This window comes from Callithrix jacchus, chromosome 15, assembly GCF_049354715.1.
Source record: "Callithrix jacchus isolate 240 chromosome 15, calJac240_pri, whole genome shotgun sequence".
Lineage (NCBI taxonomy): Eukaryota > Metazoa > Chordata > Mammalia > Primates > Cebidae > Callithrix > Callithrix jacchus.
In genome coordinates, this window is record NC_133516.1 from 67465510 (window position 1) to 67488333 (window position 22824).

A 22824-nucleotide genomic window follows, 5' to 3' on the forward strand; every position below is an offset into this window, starting at 1 on the left:
GTGGAGATCTTCTGAGTTTTGTGGAGAGACTTGGGAAGATGACTGGGCTGTGCCATGGCCTCTCTATCCTCACCTTTAACCAAAGCAGTTTCACTTTTTTCCATGTTACATAGTATGATCAAAGATTCAGTTTTTTAAAAAAGGATTTGGCTGTTGAAAAAGGAGGGAAGGACAAATAGGGGGTCCTGAGGTGAGGGGCCTGACCTTTTATCTGGGTCTGTTTATACAAGTGTTGGTATGAGAAGCATCCTTGGATTATAGCTGAGGAGCCCCCCAACTCACACCCTGATGCTACAGTGGGGAGTAACTCCTGAGATGGGCCAGGCCCAGACGCTGGTTTTACTGCTTGGCAGTGCACGGTCCTGGGCAGGGCTTCTGCCTTCTGAGCACTTCATCAGTGAACTGGGGACACCCACACAGGGTTCTTGTGTTGCTTGAATTAGTGAATGTGTGAAAGATCCAGTGTAGTGTCTGGCTCACAGCAGACTGAGTGATGGCTATAGTGATTGTCAGGGTCACAGGGCCTCTGCTGAGAGGTTGTACCTGGTTTACGGTTAGTTAGGTCTCCCCTCATGGGGGCCTCCTTTCCTTGACAGGGTCAGTAAACTGAATGAATTGTGCCCACTTTCCAGACCAGCCTCTTACCTATTGGTGTTCGGTACATATCACCTTGCATTTGCGTGGCATTTTGTGGGTCACCAGATGCGCTAGCTCATTTGAGTCTTGCAGCCATTCTGTAGAGCAGACTGTATTAGTCACATTGCACAGAAGAGGATATGTATGGAGAGGGTAAGTAGCAGATCCAGGGCTACAATCCTTGTCCCCAAAGGCTGAGGAGTTCAGTGCTCTGTATGGTGCTTTCAATATAAACTGACTCAAAGAGATGCTCACACAGTGACAAGGTACCTTTGTGGGTAGGGTGGAGCCAGGCCATCACAGCCGTGGTCCTTGTGAATGTTGACCTATGAGTCAAACTGAGCTGGTGGGGTGGGGTGAGGAGTGCTTAGGATAACGCAGCAGGAGTTATAAGCAATATGACTTTATTAGTTACTTTGGAAACAAAACCCCCCAAATAATGCCTGAACCCAAAGTTACATAAAAATGGCCCAAAATAGTTTAAAATAGATTTGAATATCATTTGTAGTTTCTTCCTCATGAGTGCTTTCAGCTGGACAGTAAATTACAAAGCATCTCTGAATCTCTGATCATGTTAAGGCAGATGATCAATCTGTGGCTGCATCTGTAACTCCTCCTGGGAAAATGATCCTGTTGGAGTTGGGGGCTTTTCCCAATTGTTTGGTCAGTTGGCCCAGGAAGGGGCAGTCCTGGAGCTGGCGGGTGGGGAGCCAGGCCCCACCTGTCTTGTCACTGCTCGTTCTGCTGGCCCTCTGTGACTGATGCTGACACGGAGCCCTGGCCCTTGTTGACATCACTGATGCACACCCACTGCCCGTCAACCGACTCCTTCCACAGGGTCACCTGCAAGTCAGGGCACAAGCAGACTGTCACGGGTCTGTGCCCCTCCCTCTGCTGTCCCCTTTGCACTGGGTCCCCTAAATGAGAGCCTCATCCCCATCAAGAACCACTGCTCAGAGGCTTGTAGGTGAACAGAGCATGTCCCTCCTCCACTGAAATCCCACCAAAATGAGAAGGAATAAAAACTCACCGAAAGGAAGGCGTAACAATAACAGCAGCTTTGGATGATGTCAACACAGGATGCTATTTTCACTAAACTGTGACAGAGCTACAGTGAGAGGCTATGGGGTGGCAGGGAGGAGGGTTTGCAAAGTGTGGTCCCAGATCAGTCACCTTGCTACAGTTGCAGATGCTTGGGTCCTGAAACAACTGATTAAGCAGCTCTGGGGGTGGGGCTGGCAATCTGTTTTAACAGGTTTAACAACACTGCAGTTTGAAAACCCGTGGTAGAGGAAGGTAATGGATCAATATGTTTCTACACTGAGGTAAACTATATAAGAAATAGCTAAGAGCTGAAACGGTTTGCCCCTGGAGAGTGAAAAGAGGCTGCATTAATAAAAAAAATAAATCTAGGCCAGGCGTGGTGGCTCATGCCTGTAATCCCAGTACTCCGGGAGGCCAAGATGGGTGGATCACCTGAGGTCAGGAGTTTGAGACTAGCTTGGCCGACATGGTGAAACCCCCATCACTACTAAAAATACAAAAAAAAATTGGCCAGGTGTGGTGGTGGGCACCTGAAATCCCAGCTACTGGAGAGGCTGAGGCAGGAAAATCGCTCGAGCCCAGGAGGCAGAGGTTGCAGTGAGCCGAGATTGCACCACTGCCCTTCAGCCTGGATGACAGAGCAAAACTGTCTCAAAAACCAGAATCAAAAATCTAAAGCTATATACATATATTAGTTTGATTGAAAATGATTTTGTCTAGGTGTAGTGGCTCATGCCTATAAACCCAGCACTTTCGGAGGCCAAAGCAGATGGATTACCTGAAGGTCAGGAGTTTCACCCACATGGTGAAACCTTGTCTCTACTAATGTGTGTGTGTGTGTATATAACAGCACACGGCCGGGTGTGGTGCTGGGCACCTGTAATCCCAGGTACTCAGGAGGCTGAGGCAGGAGAATCACTTGAACCCAGGAGGCAAAGGTTGCAGTGAGCCAAGATCATGCCATTGCACTCTAGCCTGGACAACAAGAGCAAACTGTCTCAAAAAATTTTTTAATAACTCCTGCTTTAGGGACAAACTTTATTCACTAAACACACTGCAGAATACTGAGACTGAAAACATACTAAGTCCTTTAGCTAAGGGTGCTATGGAGACAGCAAAAGGATATAGGCTGATAAGGAAAAAGCAAGAAGCCTAAATGCATAGTGATGGGGACCGCAAACGTTGCAGTGTACAGCCTGGCACTTGGTTACAGCCTTGTGAAAATCACTGTGGGCCTGCTCGAAGCAATCTAGGACCCTTGGTCTGTCTTGAGTGCCATCAAACCTGGGTTCTAGTCCTGACTTTGGCATTCCCTAGAAATATGGCTTTGAGAGGGGGGCTCCTAGATCTTTCTGGAACTACTGTAGATCAAAGGGACCTTTGACCAGAAAAGCTGCCTGCAGAGGCTCTCAGAGAGATCTGCACTCCCATGTTCCCACCTGCACTATTCACAATAGCAAGAGGTGGCAGCAGCCCAGGCACCCATTGGTGGAGGAATGAGTGTAGAAACAGCATGTGGTTGTCCATACAATGCAACAGTATCTAGCTTTACAAAGGAAGGAGTTCTGACATATTCTGCTTACAGCATGGATGAACCTTAAGGGCATACTGCTAAGTGACAACCCAGTTGCAAAAAGACAAATATTGTATGATTCCACTTAGGAGAAGGGTGGCTGCCAGGGCTGGGGAAGGGAGTTATTTAATGGGTACAGTTTCAATTTTGCAGCTGAAAAGAGTTCTAAGACCAGCTGCTTCTCTGCCTTGCCTATGTTGTTGGTTATGCTGAGCACGCAAATGAAAGGTAAGACATGGAGCCAAAGTGGACACTGGGAAACAGTAAAAGACCAACACAGGCAAGGGAGAGCAGCAGCAAGGGCCGGCATGATCCGCACTGACTTGCGCTTCAGATGCAGAGTAGAGGTGCTGAAAAACACAGCACAGCCACTCTATGTGGAACTGACCCTATGATGTTAGAGACCCCTGTCTTACAGGGGAATTCAGCTGGGCAGATGGCTGTAGCTTGTTACTGCTTCCTTTCTGCGGGTAGCTTTTTTTCCTTCTAATTGTAAAATACAGAACATAAAACTTTTTTTTCCACGAGGTCCCCGCTGTTCATGAACTGTGTATCTTGGCCATTTTTAACTGCACAGTCCAGTTGTGTGAAGTACATTTGTATCCCTGTGTAGCTGGTCTCCAGAACTTTTTCAGCTGCAAAACTGAAACTGTTTCAATGCACCCACTGTGTACCTACCTCTTACCAGCATAAGTATTCACAAACTGTACAGATTTTTTAAAAATAGCCTTTAAAAGATCCTTAATCTTCTTGCTTTTGTTTATGGGTTCTTTTTCTTATACACTTACTTTTTTGGCACAACTAACTGAACATCACCATGAGGTGACCAAATGGTTAGGGTGAGGGGCCTGACTGACTCTGCCGCCTCAGAGTTTCGGGACCCCTATGCAAGTCAGATTGCCTGCTACCTTCTTTCCCCATCTGTGAAACAGGGACATGTTAATACTACTTCATGGGCTGTGACATTAATGATGTAACCAAGAAGCAAACTCAAAATGCAGTCCTGGCTAAGGCTCCTTGCCTGCCTGCAGTCAGATGGGCATGTCCAGTGTGCTCTCTGGTAGGAGAGGCCCCTGTCCACCCTGCCATGGGGAATGGGTGTGTACCTTATTGTCTCCACCGGAGACGGCCAGGATGTTGGCTGTGATGGACCAGCTCACATGCCACACCACATCGTTGAACTTGTGCAGCAATTTGGGGGACCACGTATTGCCTGAGGCATCATCACAGGTCCAAATGAACACACGACCATCCTAGGAAGAGACAGGCTAGAGTCAGGAGATGGTGGCAAGACTCCTGTGTTTGTGATGTCCTCCAAATCTACAGCCACGCAGCACCTCTCTGCAGGAACAAGGTAGGGGATTCAAAGGGGGGCCAAGGACCTCTGGGGCATCTCAGAAAAGGAATCTGGGAGATTCTTGACCAGTGGGAAGAGATAAGGGTCTCCCACATTCCTTTTCTCATCCGGGTTTCAGAGGTGTACTCTGTCTGCACTGCTCAGATTTTCTCGGGGGTTTTCCTCATGCCTCCCAAGTCACTTCACTGGCTGTCTATACTTCTCAACTGAATGGGCAGAGCTCTCCGAAAACCAAACTCAGAGAATAAGAAGGTACAAGTAAAAAAGCACAAAAATCTCACATCTAGAACCAAACCAAAGAGGTTCCTATGATGTGAAAAGCCTAGCTGGCTCCCTCTAGTGTGGTGGCGTATAACTGAAGGCTCACCCTTGGCTTTCCTTGCTGTCTGGGAAGGATGGCTCCATCACTTTAATCATTGCCTTGGGAACACGCGGAACTGCACCTGGGCACCTCCACTCCCTAGTCTCACAAGAGTCAGGAGAGAAAATTCATCCCAAATCCACCTCCTTCTTGGTGTTGGTTCTCTTGTAGTTGTCTCATCTTGGCGGAGGCAGGCCACTTGTGACTTCTGACCAAGACTTCCCCACACAATAACCTGACTCCCTGTGCTCTGGGCCAAAGGTGCCTGTTGCTCTCCCTTTACCTTCCCTGAGGACTTTCTGCTAAGAAGACTTTAGTCTGATGGACTAGAGACTAAATGACAAGAGATGCTCTCATGGCCCTGGGCTGACCTGGGAGCAGCTGGCGATGGTGCTGGTGGGCAGGCCGATGGAGGGGGCCCAGGCCACGTCTCGAACCCAGTCACTGTGCGCTTCCAGCTTTTGTTCCTCCTTCCACTGGCCGTCTTCCTCCTCCCTAACAGAGGGGAACAGAGGGAGAATGAATCAGCAGGGAGCTGCCCTGGGCCTTTCCCACACTCCAACTACTCCCCAGCCCGACAGGCTCTGCCTGGGGTGAAGAACTGATTCCATCTTTCTTATTTCATTCATGGAGTTCATGGCATTTTATTCCATTCACTCCAGCTGTAAAAAAAAAAAAAAAAAAACAAAACCCTCCAGGAAACACTTGGCTTCCACGGCCAGTGTCAGCTTCAACAGTTGGGAATTGGGTGAAAGATGTTTTTTTTTTTTTTTGAGATGGAGTTTTTGCTCTTGTTGCCCCGACTGGAGTGTAATGGCGTGATCTTGGCTCACCGCACCTCCCAGGTTCAAGCAATTCTCCTCTCTCAGCCTCCTGGTAGTTGGGATTATGGGATAACAGGTGTCCACCACTATGCCTGGCTAATTTTTGGTATTTTTAATAGAGACGAGGTTTCACCATGTTGGCCAGGCTGGTCTTGAACTCCTGACCTGAGGTGATCCACCTGCCTTGGCCTCCCAAAGGCTGGGATTACAGGTGTGAGCCACTGCACCCGGCTGTGTTTTTTTTAAAGGATGTCTTCTGACAGATTGAAAACAGTATTTTACTGGCAGCAGAGAGAAGGAAAGGTAAATTGTTTCTTGTGAGCATGGCTGAGTCATGGTGAGTAGGGTAAAGAAGTGTCCCCCGCAAAGAGAAGGCTGCACAACGCTACTTACTTCCACAGCTTGATGAGGTTGTCACAGCCACCTGATGCAAACTTCTTGATGTAATTGGGTTTCTGCCCCGATGGCTGGTCTATGAGGCTTCCAGGTACAACAGCAGGGGCCCAGCTGACGGCATTGCAGCCAATCTATAAAGATGGGACACATGTGACTGTGCCTTTGAAGCGAACACTGCTTCTGCAGACCCAAGGCTGCTGTCCCTCTCCCCTCCGGTTCTCAGGACTGGACTGTGTGTGAAGGCTGGCATGAGCACTCATCATGTGGTCCACTGCTCAGAATTCTCCCTCAAAGATCCCAACAGTATGGGCATTTTTCTGCAGTATGCACTAGAAGTAGAAATTAGGAACTCCCACAGATTTAAGAAACAGGACATTTTTTTAAACACATGAAAGAATGGTACATTGGGGCTTTTTTTTTTTTTTTAGAAAAATCTTTCATTATAGAGAAATAGATCAAGAAACAAAAATTCTGCCACCTGCCTGAAAAGCCCTGTCATTACATCCTTTCCTAATCAGTCCCTCACCCACTGTGTAAGTAACCACTGCCCTGACTTCGAATCCATTTTCCCCATTTTATCACCCAAATGTGCATCGAATCCATTTCCCCCATTTTATCACGACAGTCTTGCCCATTAAACATTTTTTGGATGTTTTTTTACATCTCCTACTTTGCAGATTCCTCCTCTGATTTTTTTCCTTACAATTTTTCTGCTGAAGAGTCTAGTCTCTCGATCTGGGTTTTGCTGGCACATACGCAGTTTCAGTATCTTCCTCTGAATTCCTGAAAACTGTCAGCTAGAGCCAAGACCAGACAGAATCAGGTGTGATCCCTTTGGCAAGACTACAGCTGGTGTGTTCTCTCATTAGGAGGTACGTTAGATTGTCTTTTATATTAACAGCTGTCAATAACTCAGGCCTCTCTTAATTCACTGGGGCTTGCAAAATGGTGATACTCTAATTCTATCCTTTCTTTGTCATTTATTCCATGGAATGCTCCAGATAGGGGTGCTTCTCCTCATTAACTATTCAGTTACCCAGGGGTAGAGGTCTGATATGTTTGGCTATCTCTCTACCCAAATCTCATCTTGAATTTCTACGTGTTATGGGAGGGACCCAGTGGGAGGTAACTGAATAATGGGGGCAAGTCTTTCCCATGCTGTTCTGTGATAGTCAATAAGTTTCGTGAGATCTGACAATTTTAAAAATGGGAGCTTTTCTGCACCAGCTCTCTCTTTGCCTGCTGCCATCCATGTAAGATGAGACTTGCTCTTCCTTGACTTCTGCCATGATTGTGAGGCTTCCCCAGCCATGTGGAACTGAGTGTTCTCCATTAAACCTCTTTCCTTTGTAAACTGCCTGGTCTCGGGTATGTCTTTATTGGCAGCATGAAAAGGGACTAATACAAGGACAGAGAGGAAAGGCTGGATAAATGCCTGAGTCTTCATGAATTGGTTCCATAATTCTCCAAAGATGACTGATTCTCCTTCTCTTCATTAACAATTAAAAAAAAAAAAAATTGAGACAGGGGCTCACTGTCACCCAGGTTGGAGTACAGTGCTACAATGATGGTTCTCTGCAGCCTCAAACTTCCTAGGCTCAAGTGATCTCCCACCTTGGACTCCCAAAGTACTGGGATTACAGGTATGGGCCACTGCCTCTTTTTGTGAGACAGAGCCTGGCTCTGTCACTCAGAATGGAGTGCAGAGGCACAATCTTGGCTCACTGCAAACTCTACCTCCTGGGTTCAAGTGATTCTCCTGCCTCAGTCTCCTATGTAGCTGGGATTACAGGCATGTGCCACCACGCCTGGCTAATTTTTGTATTTTTAGTAGAGATGGGGTGTATTAGTCCATTTCCACACTGCTGATAAAGACATACCTGAGACTGGACAATTTATAAAAAAAGAAGAGGTTTAATGGACTCACAGTTCCACATGGCTGGGGAGGCCTCACAATCATGGCAGAAGGCAAGGAGGAACAAGTCACATCTCACATGGATGGCAGCAAAGAGAGACCGTGCAGGGGAACTCCTCATAAAACCATCAGATCTTGTAAGACTTATTCACTATCAAGAGAACAACATCGGAAAGACCTGCCCCCAAGACTCAACCACCTCCCATCAGGTCCTCCCTACAACACGTGGGCATTCAAGGTGAGATCTAGGTGGGGACACAGCCAAACCACATCATGGGGTTTTGCCATGTTGGCCAGGCTGGTCTCAAACTCCTGACCTCAGGTGATCCGCCTGCCTCAGCCTCCCAAAGTGCTGATATTACAGGTGTGAGCCACTGTGTCTGGCCTTTTAACTCTCATTTCGTCTTAGTTCTCTACAAGTAACTATATATTTATGCTGAAGTCTTTGTAGTCATTTTTGTTGTGTGACACGTATCCTCTAGTAGATTCCTCAGGAAGGGCTGCTGGAAACAACAATCCCTGAATTCTTGCATATTGATAATAGTTTATATCCTTTATATGTGAAAGCTAATTTTAAAAACAGCTTTGATATGTATAATTGTCATAAACTGCATATAAAGTGCATGATTTGGTGAATTTTGACAAAAATATACCCTGTAGGATCATGACATCACCTCAATTAAGATAAGTAACATGCCCCTCATTACCATAAGTTTCCTTGGATTCTTCCTTGTTAATCCTTCTCTCCATCCTCAGCCCCCAATCTTGCTGACCATGGGCCTGCTCAGGAGAGTGTGCATTTCCTAGATTTTACAGCAGTGGAATCATAGTATATCCTTTTTTTTTTTTTTTCTCAGCATAATTATTTTTTTGAGACGGAGTCCCGCTTTGTCACCCAAGCTGGAGTGCAGTGGCATGATAGTGGCTCAATGCAACCTCTGCCTCCTGGGTTCAAGTGATTCCCCTGCCTCAGCCTCCTGAGTCGCTGAAATCACAGACATGCACCACCATGCCTGGCTAATTTTTTTTTGTATTTTTAGTAGAGACAGGGTTTCATCATGTTGGTTAGACCGGTCTTGAACTCCTGACCTCAGATGACCCACCTGCCTCAGCCTCCCAAAGTGCTGGGATTACAGGCATGAGCCACCATGCCTAGCCAGCATAATTATTTTGAAATTTATTCATCTTCTTATTAAGTCATTTCTTTTTTTTGTTGCAGTATTTCCGGAGTATGGATACATCACAAGTTATCATTTACCTGCTGATGGACATGTGGATTATTTCCAGTTTTTGGCTATTAAAGCTGCTATGAACTTTTGTGTATAAGTCTTTGTGTGAACTTGAAAGTCAGTTTTCCTGGTTGTAAATCCTTGGGTCACACTTTCTTTCCTTGAATATTTTAAACATGTTATTCCTTTTTCTTCTGCACCAATCCTTACTATTGAAAAGTCTGACAGTAATCTAATTGTCTTTCCCCTTTAAGTCACAAGGTTCCTTTTCTCTTAGAACCCCCAAAGTTTTCTTTAAAGTCTAATAATTTTACTAGAACTACATCTTTTTGTTGGTGATGCTGGATTGATTTTTTTTTTTTTTTTTGAGACAGGGTCTCACTATGTTGGCCAGGTCCTGGCCTCAAACAATCCTTCGACGTCAGCCTCCCAAAGTGCTAGAATTACAGGCTGAGTCACCATGCCTGGCCTTGATATTGTTAAGTGTAGATGATTTCTTAATCTCCAGTTTCAAATCTTTGTTTTGTAATTTTAAGAAAGTTTTCTGGATTACTTTTTGGTATTTGTTATGTTTTCCTTTCTAGGGACTCCTGGTATTCATACGTTTGACCTTTCTGCCTGTCTTTACTTTTGCTCAAAACCTTTTTACCTCTTCATTTTTCACTCTTGAAACGTTTCCTTTTTCACACAGTCTGTCCTTTCCAGCATGATCTGCTGTGATTATTGACACTTGCATTTTAACTTAGTTTTTACTTTTGAAATATTTTTGATATTTTCCTGAGTTCTTTCACCTGATATTTCTCATTTTTAAAATGTTGATTTACACTATTTTCTCATGTTTTGCATTTTTAGAGTGTCACTTGGCTTGATTTGAAATAGTGGGGTACAGCTTGATGTGCTCTCATTATCCACAGGGAGGTTATTGTGCATATTCTTATTTCTTATATACCTTTATATGCAATTTCACTTCAACCACTTTTCTGTTGTTTTTAGCTGAGATGAGTTTTCCTGGTTAAAAAGGCTCAGGAAAGTCTAAGCTCAAAACTCTCCCTCATTTCTGTGTGGTGTTAAAAGGCGTGGGAGCTGCCTTTCAGGAGTTCTTGGCTCTGTTCCCCTTCCTTTCCTGTGTCACTATCCAGCTCAACTGTGATTTCATTTCCAGCAGTTTCTCCTCCTGAGGGGCTCTGTCCCTGAAGCTTGCTCTGGAGGATCATAAAGGTCAGATTTCTCCCCGCCCATCAGCTTTTTTATTGTGGGCTGCTTGCACGTACTCAAGTGTTACAGAGTGCAAAACCCCTCCCAGTCATTTCTCCAAAGATATACAAATGGCCAATACGGCCCCCAAAAGATGCTCAGCCATCATCTTTGATTAGCAAAATGCAAATCAAAATCACAATAAGGGCCGGATGCGGTGGCTCATGCCTGTAATACCAGCATTTTGGGAGGCCGAGGTGGGCTGATCACTTGAGGCCAGGAGTTTGAGACCAACCTGGGCAACACGGTAAAACCCTGTCTCCACTAAAAATACAAAAATTAGCCGGGTGTCTTGGTGTGTGCCTGTAATTCCAGCTGTTCGAGAGGCTGAAGCATGAGAAATGCTTAAACCTGGAAGGCAGAGGTTGCAGTGAGCTGACATGGCACCACTGCACTCCAGCCTGGGAGACAGCGCAAACTCCGTCTCAAAAAACGAAACCAAACACAAAAAATTACAATAAGATACTACCACCTCACATTCACCAGAATAGCTGTAATCAAAATGATGAGGATATGAAGAAATTAGAACCCTCATACACTGCTGATGGGAATGTAAAGGGTACAGTTACTTTGCAAACAATTTAGTAGTTCCTCAAAAAGTTAAACATAGAATAACCATATGATTTAGCAATTTCACATGTAGGTATAGACCCAAGAGAATTAAAAACATATGTTCATGCAAAAACTTATCTGCAAATGTTTATAGCAGCATTATTCATAAAGCCGAGAACATTCATCATCTGATGGATAAACAAAATGTCTACATTCACAGTAGAGTATTATCCAGCCATAAAAATGGAGTGCTGACACACGCTATGATACGGATGAAACTTGAACTCATTATGCTAAGTAGGATAAGCCAGTCACAAAAGACCACAGATTGTCTGATTCTATGTGCAACTGATTCTCAAAGTCACTTCAATACAATGTTGACAAGACAAAAACACAATTCCCAGTAGGGGCCTCTGCCTTTGTGGAGTCTGCATGTTCTCTCTGTGTCTGTGGAGGCTCTCTCCTGGTACTGTGGTTTCCTTTCACACCCTAAAGATGTGCATGTTTGCTTCACTGGTACATTTGTTGTCCCAGTGTGAGTGTGGGGGTGTGTGAGTGCTCCCCTGGTGGAATGGTACCCTGTCCAGGGCTGGCTTATGCCTCACACCCTAAGCTTCCAGGACAGACTCCAGCCACCTGTGACCCTAAACTAGAATGAGTAGATTAGAAAAAGGATAAATAAGGCCAGGTGTGGTGGCTCACGCCTGTAATCCCAGCATTTTGGGAGGCCAAGGTGGGCGGATCACGAGGTCAAGAGATGGAGACCATCGCTACTAAAAATACAAAAATTAGCTGGGTGTGGTTGTGTGTGCCTGTAGTCCCAGCTACTCAGAAGGCTGAGGCAGGAGAACTGCTTGAACCCAGGAGGCAGGGGTTGCAGTGAGCTGAGATTGTGCCATTGCACTTCAGCCTGGGTGACAGAGCAAGACTCTTGTCTCAAAAAACAAAAACAACAACAAAAAAATACAAATTATTGTAGAACAAAAACTCATAAAATATCCAATAATCATCCAGATGGATGACAGCAAACGATGTGGTATTAAAGTGCTCATGTGAGTCCCGCACATTGGTTATTGTTGCGAACATTAACACTACCACTGTGTGGTGGTAGGAGGTAGGACACTGATGTTCCCTTTGCAAACATTCCTCGATTGAACCACCACCATCACCACCGCTGTCACTCATCGAGTTACCAAAAGTTGGGTAAAGAATGACCTTGTTTATACTCATCTTTCTTAAATGTGTGCATGGCTCACATACTTTTTTATTTTAATAACCCCACTCCATTCTACAGCGTCCCAATGACTACTGCAGGGCATGTCACTGGAAGCAGCCATAGCTAAGGTGGCAGGTGAGCAGGCTGCTGCTGCACCTTCCTGGTGCCCAGCCCTCCCTTGCTTGGGAGCACATGACAAGCAACCAGTGCCAAGCCCTGCCTGGGCTGAATGAGGCCGGTGCAGCCTGGTCTGGCTTCAGAGCAAAGAGGCTCAAAGCTGCTCTACAGCAATCATCTCTGGTCAGCTGACCCCTCCCTGGCCCAGTGCACAGCAGGCCCACACCTCCCCTCCACCGCTGCCCTCTAGGGAGTCAGCACCAGACATAGGGCAAGCACGAAAGGCAGGGGCTGGACTCACCGTGTGAGCATTGTTGATCTTCTTTACTTCCCATTGGCCTTCCCCGGTGTAAGTCAGCAGGGAAATGGCCCCATCTGAGCTCCCACAGGCCAGGATCAGGCCGTAGTCATGGGGGGCCCAGCACACCGAGTTCACTGCAGGAAGAGGGAGAACGCAATGAGCAAAACAGGGAGACTGCAGCCCCAGGTCCTGCCTTCCACAGATTTACTAAATTTCTAAAACAACTGTAGGGGTCACCAGGGAGAAGCTGGAATTTGGTCAACTGAGGACACTGGAAAAAAAACCCTATCACCCACTAATATCATGATTTCATCACCTACAGCTATCTAACAAAAAAGTGGGTAGGACAACAATCTAAGAATGAAGGAGAGTCCTTAAAATGAATAAACCTGAAGAGAAACTCGGGTTTCTGACTTTTACTCAGAAAAACTTTTCTTTTATTGTGTTTACTGTTCTTACTTTGTCTTTACTTTTCTTACTTGCTTTGGACTGGCTGTCGGTCTTAGGGCTTTACTCAGCTGTGGACAGACTAGCAGAAAAGCCAACCAAAGCTCAAGGGACAGACAAGAGGCACCATGAGGGGCAGGGAGCCAGGGCTGCAACCAGGACAGTCCTTTCTTAGCCAGTGGTCCCTCGCCTGCTCTGCTGCTGTGCTCAGCGTACCTGAGGAGTCGTGTCCCGCATGCTCGTGGCTCTTCTCCCAGGTGCCATTTTCCTCTCTCCAGATAATGACTTTCCGGTCATAGGAGCACGATGCCAGGATGTTGCCGTACATGGGGTGAGCCCAGGCCACTTGCCACACAGGACCCTCATGACTGCAAAGGGAGAGGGTGAGAGGCTGCTCACATGGCCATAGGAAACCACAGTGCTTCTGTAGGCACTACTCTGGACAGAACTAAATGGCTCCCTGAGATATCTCAGGGCAGAATTGCTTAAGAACTTTAAAGGGAGAGCTATACAATGGCATTTCCAAAGGGATGCTCAGTGGACAGTGAGGAACCCGAGGTCCTAAGAGGTTCAGGAACCTAAGGTCACAGAGCCTTTGAGAGATAGTCAAGCCTCTGGGTCAGTCTTCCTGTCTGGGCCAGGCAGGAGCCTCACTTGCCCAGATGGCAGCCAGCACTGTCTACAGCATAGTCATTAACTGGTCCAGGGTTTCCAGCCATAGGTGCTCAGGAAGTATTTGTAGACTGAATTGCTATTCATCCTTCCTGATGGTCAGCTTCTCGAGGAAGCATTATCGGTTTCATTTTGATATTCTCCACTATTTTAATTTGCTCAGAAAGCACATCTTTGTTTTCTCTTCTGATCTTTACCCATTCACCTGATAACAGGTACTATCTGAGCACATGCTTTGTGCCAGGCTTTGTACAGGGACCATTTCTCTGGCCTGGGGAAGGGTATGCACCTTAGCACTCAAGAGGTAGAGTAGCATGGTAGAGTTAGTAGTTAGGAGACCAGACCCACTCTCCATTCACTAGTGCTTGACTTTAGGCAAGGACATCTTTGTCTCTTTACCTGAAAATGGAGATATTAATAAGAATTCTTTCATAAGGCGATCATGAGGGTTAAATATTTGTGATGACTTAGGTAGAGTTTGGAATAACGCTTGGTAGAAGGAAAGAAAAAAGCCGCTCAATACCCATTAGCTATTAGTGCTGCTCCTGGTTTACTCCTTCACCCTGGGGCTGCACACAATCCAGTCTCCACTTCCCTCTGGCTGGGACAACAGGACTTTCCCAGTCCCTACACAGGTGCCGCTAACGAAATTGTGAGTAGACCCAAACTTCCAACAACTAGCACAGTTTTAACTTACACAAAAAAAGAATGGGGTGGGAATTTTTTTTTTTAATTCCTCCAATATTTCACATCCTTTGAACATAAGAAAAACAGCAGGAAGGACAGTCACAGCAAACATAACTGGCTTGGCCAAAAGTTGCACAGTAGCAGCTCTCTGCCTGCCCGGGGGCTCCTGCATAGAGAAGCCTCATTTGGCTTCTCAGTCACCTCATCATTTGACACTCAGACAGAGGGGAGCTTCTAAGCCCATTTCCCTAAATGGATGCTGACTTAGTTTACGTTTTTTAGTTCAGTTAACACACACATACTGAGCACATACCTGACAAGGCTCTTAATCTTTCCTGTGCATTCTGGGGAAGGTTATGGACCGTCTCTCAGAATAATGCACAAAACACATAGAACTAGGCTCATAAAGAAAACTCCATTATAAATTATACAGTAATCAACTTTTTTTGAGAAGGGTTTCACTCCGTCACCAAGGCTGGAGTGCAGTGGGACCACCATGGCTCAGTGCAGCCTCAAACTCCTGAGGTCAGGCCATCCTTCTACCTCAGCCTCCCAAAATGTTAGGATTACAGGCGTGAGCCACCTTGCCCAGCCTGTTATCAAAGTATTATAAAGCAATGAGACAGTGATGCATGTACTTCTCTGTTCACACTTGAAGCAACAAACTCTAGCAGCAGCTCTAGTAACCAGTGTAATTTCAAAGTTGTGATGAGCATAAGTGATATTTTGAGGTAGCTAAGTAACTGTGATGTATGATGACAGTATCTGTGACTTCTACTGGTGACAAGGTGACAGGCACTACCAATACTACTAGAGTTTCTGGCCTACATCCATAATAGAAAGAAATGCTAAATGTCAGTCACTGAAAATAGATGTAATTTTTTCCTTGTCCCAATTATCAACCCCTGAATTCTGACAGAACCCATGGAGATCCACGGCACCCAGGCAAACCCACAAACATGTGAAAGGCAGTGACCTGAGGGAAAGCAGTAGAGATGTGGCCATAAAAATGAGCCAGGACTTCCTCAAGAATCTCAGGAGGGAGCAGGGAGGTCAAACATTTGTAAATAATCACTGAACATTTGCCCCAGGCAAATAGGCAGAAAAATGGGATTTATAAAATGATGATGGCATTCTCTAATTCTTCTTACAGCAATGCTTTTGTAACAATTTAGGTCATATTGGCTAAACTTGCACGAAATGATACTGTTTACCACTTTTTTTTTTTGAGATGGAGTTTCGCTCTTGTCGCCCAGGCTAGAGTGCAATGGCATCATCTTGGCTCACTGCTCACCATTTTTAAAAGCAGCAGTAGCTGCCTGCACTGAAGACTTACTGTGTGCTTGGGCCTGTGTCAGGGCCTTGCATGTACTAGCTGAGGAGGTAGCACTGGCCCAGTTTTGAGGGTAAGCAGATAAAGACTCAGAGAGAGAAACTGACTCACTTGCCCAAGGTCTTCTAGTGGCTACATATAAGAGTGGCAGAGCTGAGATTCACACCTGCATCCACCTGTGCCCTTAACTGCATCACCCCTGGGGATTTCAGCTGAGGACAGCCAGGCTGGCTGAGATCCCAGCGTCCTCTCCACTAAATGTGCTTTGGGGTTGCTCTGAATCTGAGCTCCCATGCTTGAAGTAGGGCCTGTAAGTCCAGACCATTCCTGGAGCCCTTCCCTGGGCTAGCCAGCACTTACCCCCTGAGGTCAGCGATGAGGATCTGCCCTCCATTGCGCACATCGAAGATTTTGACAGATCTGTCTGATGAGCAGGTTGCCAGGCGGGTGCCATAGTAGTCCATCTGGGCGTCGTGCTGCAAAAGGAGGACAGCTTGGGAAGCCTGCTGGCTGGGTGGGTGGATGGGGTGAGGGCCGTGACCACACAGACTCTAGTTCAGACCAGAATCTCCCCGATCTAATCTCAAAGAATCATCACCCTCAGGCAGGAAGCTAGCATGTGGACATTCTCGCTTCGCTAATGGGCAGTGTCTTTCTGAAAGGGACAAGCAAGCCACACCCACCTGGCCTACCTCAGGGAAGGGCCCTTCCATTCCTGTTCCACAGGGTGGGTATGGGAGAAAAAAAGCTGGCCTAGCTGCCCTCTTCTTCCTCCATCCTCTCAGGCCCCACTCTACTCTTAGGCTCTGTAGCTGAAGGGCATACCCCTGGGTTTGGCTCATCCCCAGCACCTGATGCTAATGAATGGGAGTAGGCCTCTGACTGCCTGGAGTCCCTAGTCAGGTCCTCTGTGATATAGCGCTGGCCTGGACACAGGATTCCATTCAGATATTTGGGTTTTTTCTTCCAGTCCTGGCCCTGGATCCTTTGTGACCCTTTGTTTTGGGGTTTCTGCTTGACCTTTTCTCCAGTAGTGTGCCCAGAGCTTCCCAGACTTCCCCACCCAAGGAACACAATGCCTTAAGAGTCGCTGGTCTTACCACTTGTGAACCGAATTCCTTGACGCTGACTGAGCATGCAGAATTAGGCTTGGCCTCTGCCTGCAGATTCCTGTCCACGGGGTGACAGTCTCGGAGGCACCATGCCCCCTGCCCCACTGAACACCCTGGTCCCTCCTGCTTGCTAGCCCTGCCTATTCCAATGGATGTCACTTTCCCTAGCTGTCTCACCCTGGGAGTTTCAGGACTATCAGCTGCACTCCCATGGCCACCAGGAGCAATTGTGCCCAAAGGCACTCATTCTGTCTGCCTCAGATGGAAATTGTCACCTCCCTAAGCAGGGAACACATCCGGATTCTTCTTTGGGAACTCCCTCCACTGTATCAGGGCTTGTTTCTTGGAAGGCAGGCAGCACAGGGGTGTTTCTGAAGCACTTCTTATGTTTCTCAGTGGAAGGAGGCAGGACAAAGTACCTTACAGATCTAAATCCTATCTCCTTAGCTTACCTGCTGTGCAACTGTTGAAACTACTTCATCTCCTTGAGCTTCAGTTTCCTTATCTTTATTATTTACCAACATCCTATGGCCTTAGTTCCCTTATGTTTAAATAAGGCTAATGACAGCATCTGTTTCAAGGGTTGTTACGAAGGTTAAACAAGATATTGAGTGAAAAGTACTTAGCATGGGGCCTGACACTCAGTAAGCATACAAATGTTTGTCATTACTACTTTGCCTCATCTGTTTCTCAAACCAAACTCATACAAATAGATAGCACATCCATTATTTTTCCCATAAGTGAGGCTAGCTCAGAATAGTTAAGATATTGGTTAGGGAGTCTCAGATTAGGTCTTCCTGACCATGATGCCAAGCTATCTCCAAAGAGGTGTGGTCTTACAGCTAGACCACTCGTGACTGAATCCAGAGAACATATACAACTCTGGGACCAGACAACCTCTCAGAAACCCAAAGCAACTGTTGGTAGACAGGTTGTGAGGGCAAGAACCCTGACATGCAATGCTGTCAGTCAGCTGTCCTGGCTCTTGCTCAAAGGCGGCTTGGCCCCGAATGAAGCAGAGTTTTTCCTGCTGTAGACTTTATCCTCTGGACCTTCTCCTGCAGCCCTGTCCTCTTATACTGAGCCCCACGTTTACCTAGCAGGAAATGCCCTGAGTACAGACCTCTGGTTCAAAGGGCCTTATCTGGCATATTGTCTTGGTAGTTTGACTGGGCTCTGCCTGGGGCTTTCACTGTGGCCACCTTCTGCCTTTGTATTGAGTCATCTTCCGACACTCTCTACTTTTCACCCCCCTTTCCAACGGGGCCAAGAAGTGACAGGAAGAGGAAGGCAGGTGGGAAGTCTATTGTCAAACCTGTGCACTCACCCAGGCTTCATCCCAGAGCAGGTTACTGTGTTGGCTGGAAGACCGAGAGCCTAGAACTACAAATTATTCCCGGGTTCCTCCCAGAAGAGAGTGACCAGACTGCTGCAGCCCTGACTACTCAGAGGGCACTGCTGGGGAGCCCAGCCATACCCCCTGAGGTTACAGGCTGATGGGCAACCAATGCAGAGCCACCCTGGATCCATGAATAAGCAACAGGAAGGGGTAATGAAAAACCCAATTGCTTCCCTCCCACAAAAATGCCCATGTCCACAGCCCTCCAGGGAGGGTGATATTAATACTTACAATCATGTCCTCATGGGAGGTATCCACAGTGTTAATTACTGACACCTAGAACCAAAGATATCGCTGGTAAATTAACTGATGGCAGTTAGAATACAATCATCTCAAGTTCTTGACTGCATTTGTTCACTCATTCATTCATTAAGCATTCATTCTAAGTACCTTCTTTTTGCCAAGCAGTGTGCCAGGAACTGGATACACAGACACAAATAAGAGGAACTTTCTGCCCTTGAGAAGCTCTTTTTTAAGGTGGAATCTGGCTCTGTCATCCAGGCTGGAGTGCAGTGACGCGATCTTGGCTCACTTCAACCTCCAACTCCCAGGTTCAAGTGATTCTCCTGCCTCAGCCTCCTGAGTAGCAGGGATACAGGCACGTGCCACCATGCCCAGCTAATTTTTGTATTTTTAGTTGAGATGGGGTTTCACCATGTTGGCTAGGATGGTCTCAATCTCTTGACCTTGTGATCCGCCCGCCTTGGCCTCCCAAAATGTTGAGATTACAGGTGTGAGCCACCATGCCCGGCCAAGATAAATTCTTTAATTGTGGTCTGCATGTCCTACAGGAGACTGAGGGGGATGGGGTGGTAGACATGAACTCGGCCTTAGTTGATGAGTAGGAATTTGCAGATGGCACAAGGGAAAACAGTACCAGTCCAAGTGGCCAGGCAGAGGAAATACACGAATAAAGACAAAGGGGTCTGAGTGAGCTTGATGTGTGTGGGGAAATGGCAAGCAGTCCTGGCTACTCTTAAGGGTGAGGAGAGACCACAAAGGAGCTACAGCTGATGCTCCCTTCCTGGATGACAGGGCCTCTGATGTTCCAGGCAGTTAATGCATAACAGGATTATTACTTCAGACTGGGAGGCTTGATTCGAGTTTTCCTGAGGCTGCTCCCCGGTCCATCACCAAGTGGGATCCAGGGTTGAACAGTCTGTAGGGCTGGAACGTGGTGTCATGGTCATCACTCTCCTATTCATTCTTTGAGGTCTGCCCTTCCACCCTTCTTTAAGATGCTCAGATCCTCAAATGGCTGGACTCTTGCATATCTTCAGCACTGAACATATACAATGTTTTATGCTTTTTCTTCTCCCCACTAGAAGGTGAGCCCCTTGGAGCCATGGTCTGAGCCATCTGCAATTTCAAATCCTCTCAAATTATCCAGCACAGCGCTTTGCAAATAGAAGGAACTCAGTGACTATCTGCTGAATCAATAAGTAAATTAACAAAAGCTGTTATTTTTTTTTCTTTGCTCAACCACTATTCTCTTAAATTCTTGGGATAGAAAAAGGACTTAAAAGGAAGTTTCGGTGTGGAACAGACATTTCTTACCATTTTCCCCATTTCATCTTTTCCAGCACAAGCCCTGTAGGTATGAAGTTTGACTTGTGTTTTCAGAAAGGCAGACACTGGAAGAGGATGGCTGCAAAGCAGTTCAAGAGGTACACACCAAGTAAGCACAGCTTCTCTCATCAAACTCTAGACTCTCTAATAAACAGGTCCCTGCTTTGGGAGGCCAAGGTGGGTGGATCACCTGAGGTCAGGAGTTCAAGACCAGCCTGGCCATCAGGGTGAAACCCCCATCTTGAAAACAAAAAACAAAGAACAACAACAACAAAAAAACAGGTCCCCAAGTCTGCAAAGGCAAGTAAGGACTAGAAGGAGTTTCCTCCATGTGCCAAGCTGTATAAGTTACAAAGTGCATGGGAAGGTGGGGAGGGCAGGTACCAAGGGCAGAGTCAATCAGTGCCCTAAGACAGACTAAGGAACTGAAGAGGCCCAGAGCAAAGAAAGCACTTGCCAAAGTCATAGAGCTAGTTAAAGGCAGAGCCCCATCCCCTAACCTTCTAACTCCCAGCCCACAAAACTTCACTCCACCAGGCTGCCTCTTTAGAAGGTAAAGCAGCTGTTACCCTGAGTTCTGCAAAGCTGAGGGATAAGTAGATTCAGGAAGAAAGTTTACTGAGAGGTAGTTTCAACCAGGTTACCAAAGGACCTCAGAAATAACCAGAATTTAGTTCTAACCACTCTCACCCACCAGTCAGGGTTGATGACCCATGCTTCTGAACAAGACTGGGGAAGGAAGGAGGAAGGGGGAGAGAAAAGGAGGTAGGGGAAGAGAAAAGAAGGCAGGGAGACAGTGGGAGAGGTGGAGAGGGATGGGTGGAGAGGGACTGGGAGAGAGAGAAAGGGAGAGGAAGAGAAGGAGGGGGAGGGGGAGAGGAGGGGGAGGGGGAGAGGAGGGGGAGGGGGAGAGGAGGGGGAGGAACGGAGAGAGATGGGGAGGGGAGAGAGGGAGGGCCTCTTGAGAAAAGGGGAGAGAGGGAAAGAAGGGGAGAGAAGAGAGGGAGAGGGAAGGAGGTAGGGAGGAAAGGGGGGAGAGAGGGAGGAGGAGAGGGGAGAGGGGGAGAGGGGGAAAGAGGGGGAGAGAGAAGGAGGGGGATAGGGGGAGGGGGAGAGAGAGGGAGGAGGGAGAGGGATGGGGAGAGAAGGATGGGGAGAGGAGAGGCAGAGAAGGGGAGAGAGAGTACTTCTTCCTGGGCACCTGGTGTTATCTGGTCCCTGTTAACACCTGCACTCAAAACAATTCACCTCTTTGAAATCAAAGATAATGAGTTAAAAATTCATTTAGGATAAGCTGAATGTCAGAGCATAAGACCCTCAACTCTAACCAGCAGTGAGTGATTTACACCTAGCCCTCTGTAGAGCAAGAACGCAGTGTTCTGATTTCTGGGTTCCTGAAGGTTCCCTCAAACCTGCTGCTGAGGCACACTCACCTTTCTAAGAGAAAGCATGTACTATATATGCCAGGCTCAGCCCAGATACTTTCAATCGTTAGTTCTCATTCATTCCATCATTCACTCAACGAGTAAGTGTGCAGTGAATGTACAATGGATGCCACAGAGGCTTAAAAACCCTGAGCCCCTGCCTTCGGAGGGTGGTTCAGGTCATCTTTACGTTTCCCGTGGTGCCCATCCTACCTGGGGGCCCTACCCCGAGCAACTGTTCAATCATCTCTGCTGGGAGAGGCAGTAGGCGGCAGAAAAGAATGGTTAGGAGGGTTCAGATCTCGGCTCTACCACTTAATCAGCTGTGCAAGAGGCTCCACGTCTCCGAACCTCAAGTGTCCTCATCTGTAAAGTGTTGAGAAGAATGACACCTTCTTCCCAAGGCTGTTAGCAGGCTGAGATTGCCAACAATGCTGAGGGCTTGGTATACAGTAGCTCCTCTGCTGTTCCTCGTTTTGTTTTCAATTGTTGACGGAAGAGAAGGAAGGAAGAGAGATTGGTAGGAGACGCGGCAACGGCGCGCCCCGCAGAGTCAGGGAGGTTCCTCGGCCTTATCCCTGGAGTCCCCGCCGAACGGTCCGCAAGGACGGGGACAGAGCCCCCCAAATCTCAGCGGTGTAGGGGAGCTGAACGAGCCAGCCTGGGATTTGGGCCTCAGCATGGCTGAGGTACCAGTGAGGGCCGCGACCGTGGCCTTCACCCTGCTCGACCTCCTCAGTCCCAACACTCACCATGACTGCGGCGGTGGCTGCTCCGGGTCTCAGACGTGGCAACTCCCGGCGGCGCCTCGGAACAGCTCACTTCCGGTACCGGGGCCGCAAGCCGCCAGACCGTGGCTCAGGAGTCTCCGGGCAGCAACGCGCTAGGCTCGCACAACAGTTCCGCGCCTTTCAGAAGCCGCGCCCCGCCCTCCCATGGCCCCGCCCCTATCCTCCAGTGAAGCGCAAGACCAGAGAGAGGGCTGGGGTTCTGGTTGCCGCAGTGACCCTGACCCGGGAGGCTTTGGAATCGAAGCTCTGGTGGGTCTACTCTCCCGACCAAGCCTGCACTTTGCCTGAGATCATAAATGAAAGGAAGGATTAATGTAACCGTCGGCTGGGCGCGGTGGCTCATGCCTGTAATCCCAGCACTTTGGGAGGCCCAGGTTGGAGGATCACCTGAGGTCAGAAGTTCGAGACCAGCCTGGCCAACATGGTGAAACTCTGTCTCTACTAAAAATACAAAAATTAGCCAGGCATGGTGGCACGCGCCTGTAGTCCCAGATACTCGGAAGGCTGAGGCAGAAGAATGGCTTGAATCCGGGAGGCGGAGGTTGCTGTACGCCATGACTGCACCACTGTACTCCAGCCTAGGTGACAGAGCGAGACAATGTAAAAAAATAAAAT

The 22824-nt window shown here is 47.4% G+C and overlaps 1 protein-coding gene and 1 long non-coding RNA gene across 5 annotated transcripts; one reads left to right on the top strand and one right to left on the bottom strand.

Moving 5' to 3' along the window:
• Positions 1-1023: 1023 nt before the first annotated feature.
• Positions 1024-22238, bottom strand: SEC13 (SEC13 homolog, nuclear pore and COPII component). 4 transcript variants are annotated; one of them, XM_035276279.3, is made up of 10 exons: positions 22171-22238; positions 19983-20073; positions 18657-18701; positions 16275-16390; positions 13439-13590; positions 12776-12909; positions 6189-6322; positions 5343-5466; positions 4360-4506; positions 1024-1479 (listed from the first exon to the last, which is right to left on the bottom strand). In XM_035276279.3, exons 2-10 carry the CDS (start codon positions 19992-19994, stop codon positions 1366-1368), a joined length of 978 nt encoding a protein of 325 aa, XP_035132170.1. In that variant the 5' UTR covers positions 19995-20073; positions 22171-22238; the 3' UTR covers positions 1024-1365. The 4 variants fall into 4 exon arrangements, with proteins under 4 accessions (XP_035132170.1, XP_035132172.1, XP_035132171.1 ...); XM_035276281.3 differs by lacking the exon at positions 19983-20073 and adding an exon at positions 21632-21784; XM_035276280.3 differs by lacking the exon at positions 19983-20073.
• LOC144579577 (uncharacterized) lies at positions 6925-9432 on the top strand. The gene is made up of 2 exons (XR_013527501.1): positions 6925-7063; positions 9326-9432. It is a non-coding gene; the product is annotated as an uncharacterized LOC144579577 (long non-coding RNA).
• Positions 22239-22824: the final 586 nt, after the last annotated feature.